The 12,155-nt window shown below is 41.3% G+C and overlaps 1 protein-coding gene across 1 annotated transcript in view; it reads left to right on the forward strand.

Moving 5' to 3' along the window:
- skap1 (src kinase associated phosphoprotein 1) overlaps window positions 1–12,155 on the forward strand; it is a 33,704-nt gene that overhangs the window by 15,884 nt on the left and 5,665 nt on the right. The window contains exons 5-11 of the mRNA XM_008314447.3: window positions 290–370; window positions 598–681; window positions 777–901; window positions 1,683–1,746; window positions 3,738–3,947; window positions 6,724–6,780; window positions 6,904–7,001. Of these exons, the coding sequence (XP_008312669.1) occupies window positions 290–370; window positions 598–681; window positions 777–901; window positions 1,683–1,746; window positions 3,738–3,947; window positions 6,724–6,780; window positions 6,904–7,001 (719 nt within the window). The remainder of the gene's footprint in view (window positions 1–289; window positions 371–597; window positions 682–776; window positions 902–1,682; window positions 1,747–3,737; window positions 3,948–6,723; window positions 6,781–6,903; window positions 7,002–12,155) is intronic.

Genomic DNA, 12,155 nt, shown 5'->3' on the forward strand with positions numbered 1-12,155 from the left:
TGTGTGTGTGTGTGTGTGTGTGTGTGTTGCCTGAAGAACATTTAAAGTACATCTTATTAGTTAAAGCCTGAACAATTAGTTGATTAATGATAGTTCTATATCATCTATCAAAAAAAGATAAAATGGTGTCCTCAGTTTTAATCACTTTAATGTCATCATTAATCAAACACTTTTTTTTAGAGCATTTGCTCAATAAAATTGTAACATTGTTGAAGAAGTCAAATTGGAGCTTAGAGATTTCCCTTTATTTCTTTATCTTTTCTGAGTAATTGTTTGTGTGTGTTCACAGGCGCGGAAGACAACCCCCTTGTGGCCGCCCAGGACCTCCACCCCGTCCTGAAGCAAGGATACTTAGAGAAGAAACGAAAAGGTACTGCAACCTACACTGTATAAAGTATTTTTTTTATATTTATTTTTTTAACATGCCTGGTATCATTCTTGTGTAAAGTTTAAAAAAAATGCTTACTTATTACACACTAGTGTAGTAATATTGTGTTTTTTAGTAAGTAAGAAGTACACTGATTTAAAATGTGCTCATTCAATGTATAAACTCTATCTGTATAGACTGTATCTTTACACTCTTTTTCATTATATCAGACCACAGCTTCTTCAGCTCAGAGTGGCAAAAACGATGGTGCGTCATCAGCAACTCAGTATTCTACTACTATGGCAGTGAAAAAGGTTTGTATTTAAATACCCAGAAACATACCCAGAAACACCACAGATTGTGTCTAGCGAGAAAACACACCAGTGTGTTTTCTCCTCCCTGCACACAGATAAGCAGCAGAAGGGTTCCTTCTATATCACCGAGTACAGTGTACAGATGGTGACCAACGCGAGACGAGACTCAAAGAAAAATGCCTGTTTTGAGCTTGCCGCGCCAGGACGACGGACTTTCCAGGTCTGAATTACGGCTGGCAGCAACGGCCTTGCAAATAGTAAATAGTAAATAAAAATATATGTCAAGAAATTCAAGTTAGGCAAGATGTTCCGAGATATATTTTTAGTGGGAATTGTAGTGTGACCTTTTAAGCCGGGGGGGCTGTGTATATAGATCTAAATCACAATTCACGACATGAATGTGCCTCATAGAGATCACTGACATTTCTGTTGCTATACAATCATGGTCACAATTCAGTCAAAAAATCCCATAGATCCGAATTCTCTCTGTTTAAAAATAATCACATTGAATTGTTACATGATTTTTTTTAAACAAAATATTCAAATTTTAATGTTTTTTTTCAATATTTTGTAAACTAAAAAATGTATTCTATACTTCAGCCAGTTTTTTCTGAAAATGCCTTACTTACATCTCAGCTCATGACAACATGTCAAATGAATGACATTATTGTTATTATTATCTGACATATTCTGCAGAATCAGGATCACTGAACCTTTGTCCTTTCATTTAACACACTGAATGGGACATTAGCAGTCTAACCGTCTGAGTGTAATAAGGCTTTCTTAATCACAATGAGTTTATGATATAAATTTACAATATTTAGATCCTTCAGATGGTATCATAAAACCATAGGCCAGATTTCTGTTTGTCTTATTCCGTGCCAGATAGGGAGAGAGTGGCTCTGTGCCTCCATGAAGACAAATCAGGAGCTTTATGTCTACGTAAACGCACCCTTAGATGTGATGATAATTGCAGGATTATTGCCACTCTGTCCCTTCAGTTCACTGCCAGCAGCCCTCAGGAGGCCAGAGAATGGGTTGACCAAATCAATTTCCTACTTAAAGGTGAGTTTTTGTGTATTTGCTTTTAAACCTATTGTATGTGCAGCTTTTTGGAAGAACACACTGTGCGTCTCTGATCTTCTTTCAAGGCCTTTTTCCTCTTTTAAATGTTGCTGCCTAATCAAGAATTCCGGACAGAGGACATTAGGAGTTAGAACAAATGTATTTTTAGTCTTTAAAAAAAATGGACCAGAGTTGGCATTTTATAACACAGATGAATTGTAACTGGGACTATAAACATTGAGACTTTTTCCCTTCTCATTTTTTTTTTACAAAGTTTGCTTGTGTTTCTGGGCAGCAGGAAAGGTCAGAAGTGAGAGAGCGTGCTTCATCATCCCTGACTCAAATAAACCTCCCCTCCCTCACAATCTGTCACTAACTGCACAGCCGTCCTCAATCTCCTCCTTCGACAAGTCGCCCACCATGTCACGTGCGCCAGCATGTAGCTCTGGGCCTCCTCCTTGACCCCCCCATCCCTCCTACCGAATTCCAACTTACAGGAAATTGATTGGTAGATGTTCTGGTTATCCTCCAGTGACATTGATTTCTGCTTGTCCGCTGGTGTACGGCCGGGGACCTGATACCCTGTGTTGCAGCGGACAGTCGCCTGCAATGAGACGGCTCCTCCATCTGAGCGGGCAGCCCTGCCTCGTCTACTCTAAAATGGGCTCGGGCTGGGCCACTGATTTGCGGGAAGTAACAGACACTCTGCAGTTTGTCTTACTTCCTTACGGTCCGTGTTTTACTATAAAACACGTCTCTCTGCGTCTCAGTCCACAGTCCCTTCTCCAGAAGAAGAACAAAGGCTGCATGCATTTTCATTAAGGTGTGCAATAGAATAATGGTTAAACTCATCCTATGCAAATTCTTTAGACATTTAACCTCTGTGCTTTAACTGACAATAGTAAACAGTAGCACTGAGGAGGAGGAGATGTCTCAAAATGTCTTAAACAATGACAAACAGAAACAAGAGAAAGTCAAATGTTCCATTTTTGGACTGTATGTGGGAAAAAGTGGAGAATTCTAACTGAAACTATTTAGGTATCTCCAGGAGATTTGTTGATGATGTGTGCCACAATAGTTTTTTATTTATTGATTAAAAAAAAAAGCCTACTGAAAGTGAATAAAAAAGTAAATAAAAAAATGAGAACAAGATTTTACTTTTAATAACTTAAAATTCTGTTATTTTACTACTACTATTAAAATAATGGTTCTATATGGCTATAACAGTTTTCTGTTATTTATTTATGTATTATTTTAGTACAGCAGTTTTTGGTATTTTAAATGTAATTAGGTTTGTATTTTATTGTGTTGACATAAAGTATAAATAATTATAATGATAAACAAACCATAATTTTAACCTGTTAAAGTTATCAATTCCCTGCTGTTAACTAAGAATATAATTAGACTGCATTCATTTTGATGTGACGCAAATTGTATTCTGAATACAAAAGAGAACATCGGATATAAAATATTCCAGGGCTTTATAGTCCCTACAAGTTGTAATAAAACGTGAAATATTTCATACATATTTTTTACATGTATATTTTATATGAATGTATATTTTAAAAGAGGCAATGCATTTATAAACGTTTTGAATATAATTTATTGAACCAGAGTATGACACTACAGGGGAAAGATTAAGGTTTTTAAAGGAATCTTACAATAGCTGATTTTTTTTCTAATACAATATTATAAATAATGGAATAATCTCTGAGATAAAACTGTAAATTTGAATATATTTCTTAACTTAAGGAAATAATCTCTGAGATAAAACTGTAAATTTTTTATATATAGTTCTTAACTTAAGGATAGAACGCGGACAACAAAAAGATTGTCTTCAAATCAAATACAGTCCAAACACTGTTACTTTACAGCCTTTGTCTGTGTCTGTTTTTCCTCCAGAGCCTTTTGTATTTATTGTCATATCCTCCCCACTTTTCTGCTGCATTTTTTATGGAACAAACGCAACTCCGTCTCATTTTCTCTATTAGATCTCAGCTCCAACTCAATACCCTGTGAGGATGAGGAGGAGGACTACAGGGAGAGGGAGGAGAATGAGGGGACATACGATGACATTGAAGGGGTGACCGGCCTTCCTCCGCCCAGGCCCGAAGCTGCCCTGGCCCCTCTGAGACACGGAGGACGGCGAGATGAGGGGGAGGACCAGGAGGAGGATGAAGATATCTATGAAGTGGTTCCAGGTATGAGAGCGAGTCATTAACAACAAACACACACACACACGCACACACACACGCACACACACAAAGAACTGGGTAGTCAAAGGAAGCAGCTGCACACACAAACCTGTAGTCTGAGTCAGACAAATAGAAACAGACCTTCTGCCTCAAACACACACACACACACACACGCTTCGGCCCTCAGAGATTTGCAGCCAGACAGTATCATTATGAACTTTTCTGGTTCTGTTGTACATTCTGTTAAGTCCACATCACCATCACTGCACGGTCACGTCCTCAGGAACCAAACCACACAGATAGTCTGGTCAGGACTCAGGTCGACCACACAAGACTGGACAGAGAGAGATCAGCTTCATCTCTCTCTTCTCTCCACAGCTCTCTGTTGTGACTGTACGTTAAGAAAATCAGCTGGAGGGTCATTCTGAACGCTCTGTCAGGGACCGTCCAATTAGCTAATGTTGCCAGGCAACAAATAGCCCTTCAATTCCATCCACTAAACAGAGATTTTTATGCTAAAATTGCCTAGCAACAGTAATTTAGGTGAAATTAAGTTTCAATTAAAAAAATGCATCTCTCACACAGCCTTAAAATAGTTCTAGAGCTCTTAATGTTATGTCTTTTATTGATATCAGGGTTTGATTGAGAATGAGCTCTGACGAAAAGTGTGTGTGTGTGTGTGTGTGTGTGTGTACAGTAAAGGCAACAATAATTAGAATGGTTAGTTCAATCAAATTTCCGACCTACGTTATGTTCTTGATTTTTGACCTGGAAAAAGAGTGAAATCCCAGTGAGTCCTCTTTGTAAACTAAAATCGTATAATTAATGAAATATATCTAATTAAATAATATAATACTGTATAATAATAAATATAATTCATACAATGGTAATGGTATCTTTGGAGTTTTTCTTGAATGACGGACAGTGAGATTCCTACGTTAAGCCTCAGAGAAACAATGTATTAAAAATTCCAAAGGTACAAATATTTAATCAATCTCGGGGCTAACTGTGCCGTGCTCAGCTGTAGTGTGCGTGAGTGCTGTTCTCCACTGGGAGGGCTACACGGTCACATGTGTCAGGGTGGCTACAAGATCCCGAGAAGGACAAAAGGGGTGATCCGATCTTCTCAGGGCCGTCGTCCATCACTGCGTCTATTAAATAAGATACATCAAGATTCTGTTTCACCCAGTGAGTACATTACCTTTGCCAAAATCACTGGTGAGAGGGAAATCATTCTTCTGACTGTCACGCCGGCGTTCAAAGCCATCTGGGAAGAGGTACAGACCCTGACCACAGATGGCATATCGAATGACCGGCTCTTTCGTTCACTTTCTCACCCCTTCACTTATCAATCATTCTGCACCACCCTCCGCTCACCCTCAGCTCCTTCACAGTGATTAGATACTGTTAAATCATTAGATTATTATGCCTGTTATGTTATTTACCTTGTTTGTCAGACATCTTTTTCTTTCTACTCAACAAAAACAAATATGACATGGGTGGTATTTACTCTTACTTTCATTTATCAGGCTTCACTTAATTGACTGTTTATTTTATTAATCACAGTTCTGATTAATTAATCTGATTTAAAATTTGAATTAACAGTAGACATGTTCATGTTTTAAAACCGTATTCTAAATGTAAGTATAATTTCTGGACAAAAGAAAATGGATTCACATCTCATAACGTTTATCTCAGAGAACTGAATTCAAAATTATTTCAGAAATAGAAGGAGAGATGTCAACAACTTGGACTTTTATCTGAAGATTCTAAACAAAAATCTCAATCATCTCAAACTGCAACTTTATTTTGAAGTTGACATGTTGACTGTTGACATTTATTATCTGTTAAATGGGACTGTTAGTTGTTAGGATACCAGACTCTCTCCGTTTCTATTGAAGCCAAACTTTGACTACGGCAGAACTGCAGGGAGAATGCGATGCTGGCGGCATTGGCTCCGCGGCTGATGACTGATTTTATTGACTGGAAAATTAAATCACTTTGATATAGAAAGTGCTGGCCCATAGCCGTGGCCTCTCCACTGAAGGATGCTCTTCTCTACAGCAGCTGAACAGAGCCGGAAAAAAAAAATGTCTCAGCCTCCTGCAGCAAATAAATAGAAAATCTCCCTTTTCTGTCTTTCTATGTTTTCTGCCCACGTTCGTTAAATTGATCCCATCTGCATTTTGAAAAACTTGGAAAAGGAAGTTATTCTGTTTGTGGGACAAGTCAGTTGTATCAGCGTTGAGACAAAGATCAGACTTTTTGCACAGACACAAGACACTTTCTGCATCCAAATATAAATCGATCTTTAAATCACAAATACACATTTGCTGGATTTACAGTCTATTTATGTGTGTGTGCGTGTGTGCCGCGTGCGCGTGCATGTGTCAGTGTGTGTGTCGTCCTTCCAGCTCTTCCTGGAAGCAGAGGTGCAGGTTGTGCTGGAAGGTGGATAGTGTTGCCTGGTTGTGGTGTTGCTGTCAGCCTGCTGGTGTTAAAGATGGATGTGGGAGACAGAGGGCAGGCATATCAGTGTGTCACCTCTCAGACCACCGCTTGGCCACGCCCCACAGTCGATGACATGTCCGCCTCCACGTGCCTGCGAGACAGCCTCCCTTGTTTTTCTTTAACTTCATTTTCAAGATTAAAATAAATCTTGTGTAAACCTGTCCTTCCTCTTGTCTTTCTAAAACCAACCTGAAGAAAATCAGTGAGTTGTTGTATTTATCTATCAGATATTATGTCACAGCGGTCATTTTGTTGTCTTTTGTTGTTGTAGATGAAGATTTGTCCTTTCAGAAGGATGATGACGGTGATGAGAAGAACAACAAACCAGGTCAGAACCTCTTCTCTTCAATCTCCTGCTAATAATGACAACAATCTCAAGCTAAAGAAGTTTCCAGAGTCAATCTCAGAATTTAAATTTGTGCTCTGCATTTCCTCTGGTCTTGGTCATCAGATTACGGCAACTACTACCAGGGTTTATGGGATTGTCGAGCTGACGAGCCAGATGAGCTGTCCTTCCACAGAGGAGATCTCATTTACATCATTAGCAAGGTCAGCAGCACCACCAGTAAAAGCAATCTGAAAGATTATCTAAACATCCTCCTCATTATCCCGCAAACAAAATGTAGTTTTTAGTCATTTATGAATTTATTACGATGAACAAACAAATCCTCAAAGTTTTATTTCTCAGAAAGCGATTTGCATTGACAAGAAAGTAGATATCATTTTTCGCAATTACTTGCAGCAAATGGTCTTGGTTGCTGGCAGAAAACTTCATTTAATGTAATGACCATGTGCTTAAACAACATCATCATTAGACGTTGTTGGCTTTCCAAACAAAGTAGTTTCTGAAATGACAAAGCAAGACTTCATCGAACAACACTGTATGTGTTTGCTGTAGCAAAGATTTAACCTTTTTTTAGAATTTAGCATACGCCATTGTCTTTGAATACATTTACAGATGTTAAAACCAATATATGTCACAGTGTGAAGGCAGAAGGTTGAAAGTCACAAACCCAGATCTGCTTCGTGAAAACAGCTATTTATGAACTGCAAGACGTGAACAAGAATAAGAACAAACCCCTGACGGTTGTACAAAGAAGAAGAAGAAGAAGAAGAAGAAGAACTGGCTTTACTGTTGTTGTACATTTACAGACACACAACAGAATTCATCCTCAACACCTAACCTATCAACCCATTTCTGGGGACTGTGGGAGGAAACCAGTCCTAGAGAAAACCTCCACAAACCCACGGGAAAAAGTTGCAACCTCCAGACAGAAAGATCAAACAAGCAAACCAATCATCTTTGTGCTGTAAAGCTGACACGCTAACGACTTCTTCCTTCAATATTGTATATGAAATCACGTCCTATTAACTTCAACAAGAAAACCATCACATCTGTAACTAAGCCACGTCACTCTTCTCACCTATTACAGCGTTCATTTTTCGACAGTCTGCTTCATTCGTGTTTAAAACAAATTAAAAACCACGCCGATGTATGAAATGTGTAATTATTTCATAGTTAAACAACATCAGCTTCTCATTTACCGGGTTTAACAATGCGCCAATATCACTTGTGTGCGGATGCTGCAGAGAAGCACAGACAAGAGCCGTCGTCTATTCCCGGGCCACCAGGGTGAAGCACCATTGGTGCGCTGTGTAATGGTGCTGTTGTTCATTATGGAGCCTCTATCACAGGGGTTAATTGAGTAGGCAGCCATGCGAAGCCCTTCCTTTCTGTTTGACATAAACTGCAGGTGCATCTCAGCTCTTTCCCCTCAATCTATTTCCTTGTGTTTTATGGCCATCTTGTAGTAACATGCAGAGTATCTACCAGTGAAAAGCCACCCTACTGGAAATCAATGGCCTGTAATTTGGGCACTTTTACTCTGCAGCGTACAGCCGCTTGTTCCCAGACTGTTGCTATTGGTTGAGTTTGAAATTGAATCATCAGGTCCTGTGTTTGGGTTAAATTATCTGAAGAGCAGTGGGAGGAAGAAATTACAGCATACTCAGCTTCTCTTGTCAGTAATGTCCCTGGCAGAAAATGGCGGAGAAATGAAGTCAGTCTCATCACATTTTTGATCAGCGGTTTGAGAAGCTGTACTTTAATGATTATGAATACATTTTTTTTTTAGGCGAGGCCTCAGATGGATAACCAATCGAACTCTGTTTTTGTCACAGAAACATTAGCCCTTTGTTTATAACAGCAGATATGGCACAGGTGAAATATGCTTTCACACAAGATGGACTTTTAATTGAGCTTCTCTTGGCAGTGCCAGATTGATGGGATGCCAGCCTGCTCTGTCTGTGTGCGCCGGTTGATAGGGGGAAATGTCAAAACAGCTACTGCCATTTTTCACAGGAGGGGCAGAGGGGGGATGACACAGGCAGTGTACTTGGGGGAAGCAAAGGGGAGCTGGCACTGAGCTACAGATCTGCCTCGGCCCAGTCTGCCCTATCACTTTTCACTGTACGGATCAGATTACTGCCTCACTGGAGACCTTAAAAGCAAAGTGAGTCTTGGTTGGAAGCAACACTTGGCTGTAGTGTCTCACAGCCTTAATGACACAGATCGCTCTTGTTTTGTCAAGCTGTACGCCGAAGTCATAACACTGTGACAAACTAGGAGGGACCATTCCAACTATCTTCCCCAGGATTTAAAGCCCGGGTCTTGGGGAGGCTGTAAATTATGTATGGGCTGCGGCTTCCGGATGTTTGAGTTTTGTGTGACAACGTGACTCCACCTGTGTTCCCCCCTGAGTCCTAATGGCATCACATTTCCCCCATGAATAACATTATTTGGATTATGGCCTTTAATCGGCTGTTTATTTTAACGAGGCCTCGGGGAGGGCTTCCCTGTGTCTTCGCTGCGTTCTCTCACAGGCCCCGACCCAGTCGGCGTTAGTTTTACGGGGGGGGGGGATTCCTGAGAACCCTGACCTCAGTGAGTGAAATACGGGCCCTTGGCTGGAACTCAAGTCTGTCGCTTAACTGGGGACCCAGACACACGAAATGGCCGTAATAAAACCTGGGCCCATAAATTCTCTTGGAGGGTGGGAGGCCTGGTTGTCTGTGCTGTTATGTCAACACTGACCATAATTACAAGGTAATAAGGACACGCTCTAAGTGCTAAATCAATGGTGCTAACAAACTGTTATTTTTAAAGCTGGGGTGTGATTGACTGCTGAAGTGCAGAATGGGATAGCCACAGGCGTAGTGTCATATGGCTGTGAACTGAGGAGAACATGCCGATTGTATAAAAGGCCCACATCCATCATTATTGATCCCTCACTTACTGTAAAGTGGGGGCATTTTTACTGTATCTGTGTGTATTTTTTTTTCACCGTCCCCTTGTGTGTTGATGTGTGCGAGTGCATATCTGCATGTCACTGACCAAGTAAATAAATTAGGGACCTCACAACTCATATGAATCCCATTAGTTCAGGAGAATTAATCTCAGGGTGAGCCTGTGCCGCTGGTTCCTGCGATGCCTAACTTGCTCTCTGCAGAGCTCTGTGTCGATGCTCAGCCGCTGATACATGAGGTAGAAACACACTCTGAAATCCATCTTGTGAATTTTTTTCTGTCTCTTGGCTCTGGCATTTCATTTCTAAGAGCACGCATTTTTCTAACACACATTATGGCTTTGCAATGACATTTTAGTATGTGATGACAAATTCCACCAAGCTGGGTTTTTTGCAGTATCACTCTCTCAAGATTTTTTTTAACTTGATTTAAATCGTCACAATGTTTCACATACATTTCCACTGCTCGCCGTTCATCCAAAGTGCAGCTCACACGCATAGGAAAACAATATGATAGGATTTACAGTGTGCTGTTACCACCAGGTGCTCATTCATCACAGAGGCTAAAAGCTATTGTTTAACGTCTCTCTGTCGTTGTGTGACACTTGTATACATTGTCAGCTGTGTGGCACAGTGAGACATGAGGCTGTGCAGCACTCTTGCCTTCTAATTTATGTGTCCACAATCAAAAGACACGGGCTCTACAGGTCAGCTGTCACATTCCTGTATTCCCACAGGCACTCATGGAGAACGGCCGGATGGAGTGGGAAGAGATTTATGGCACTAACCTTAGCTGGGTCCTTAAAACTCTGGCAAGCTATGCTGCCACCTCTCTTTCTTTCTCTCTCATTGCCCTGCTCACCTTCTCTCCCTCCATCTGTTGTCCAACCAAAACACAGAGAAGAGGGAGACAGGCCAGCCAATCAGCTACCTCCCCCAAAGCAGAGCGTCATTTCACATTTACCCCAAAGTGTTCAGCTGCAGCAAATTGCCAGAGACAATGAGAGCATGGACACCACTGACACCTTGTGGCTGTTTGTAGCTGGTTGGTTTCATTTAAAGGGCAACTTGTTCCAAACCCCAGAAGTTGAGTCACGTCACGTTCAGAGCAATTTCTGTGATTTTTATCATCCAAAATACAAATAATAAAATAATACCAAATAATATTATAAGAAGGTGGTGCTTAAATGGCCAGCTACCAGTGACTGTGTTCCTGTTGGGGGTCATAGCAGGTTCCTCTGTGGCCCAGGCTGCTTTAGTCTGCTGCCCACGGGTCACACTGACTGAATGCAGCTGAAGAAAAGCGCAAGTGGACAAACAATCAGATGGGAAAAGTCAAGCAAGAGACACAAAGAGACGTGATCCCTTTATTCTTTTGTGTGAACCCTGTCCCCCCTTCTCTCTGTTCTCCGTTCCTCTGTCACATCAGCCATTTAAAGACCCCTAGCTGCTATTGTGGTCATAGACACCAAGACGCTATAGACAGGCAAGACATCCTATTTACCACCCAGAGTAGCAGGGGGTGAGTCTGGGGTTTGGGGTCATGCAGGAGGCAGCGGTCATCTCCCGGTCAACTACAGTAGTTCATTATTCAGCCCAAGCCAATAGCCCAGAACCGTGTCCGAGCAACCCACCCCCCAATCCATTCTGTTTAATTATTATAAATGAGGGGCGGCGTAAACAGCCATCATTACAGACACTCAGTGGCATACACAAATCCACTTTAAATTGCTATTAAGTTAAGGAGCTATCTGTAATCCCAGGCGTGCATTAGAAAGCTGCGAGTAGGTTTTCCTTTTTATTAAATCTCATCGTCCCTGAGATATTTTCAAATGTTCTCATGCTCTGTCATGTTTCCAATTTGAAGCCAATTCAGTGATTTAATTAAAAGCCCACACGGAGAAGACGGACACTGAGTAGCCATTTCAATCTCGTTGTTCAGAATTGCCCTCTGTATTTCCGCAGACATTCTAACAACTCTTCCGACACAGAATCCTCACAATGGTTTCCTCTAAAACCAACATTTCTCAACGAGTTGAAGGTGTTAGCAGGTCATTTGTGAAGGGTACCTGAGCGAGTGGCTAGGAGGCCTCGCTAACTGGATTGCAGATTACAGATCAGGGATTTGTGTCAGACACAAGGTGTTCATGTTTCTTTGTTAGTGACCAGTGATGGAAGAACTGCAGAGAGCTGCAGTGAATCTGATGAGTCCATGTAGAGGAGGGTAGATAAAAAAAACAGGATGCAAGCAGAAAGGCTGCTACAGGAGCAATGGAAAGAGGGGAATCAGAGTGAAGGAGGGAGGAGGCTGGAGATGGGGAGGGAGGAAGGGACGGCTTGTAACACCCAGGCGGCGGGGTCAGCAGCAGGGCAAGGAGAGGCTTCCTGCGCCCCATCA

Source organism: Cynoglossus semilaevis, chromosome 8, assembly GCF_000523025.1.
Source record: "Cynoglossus semilaevis isolate Cse_v1.0 chromosome 8, Cse_v1.0, whole genome shotgun sequence".
NCBI lineage: Eukaryota > Metazoa > Chordata > Actinopteri > Pleuronectiformes > Cynoglossidae > Cynoglossus > Cynoglossus semilaevis.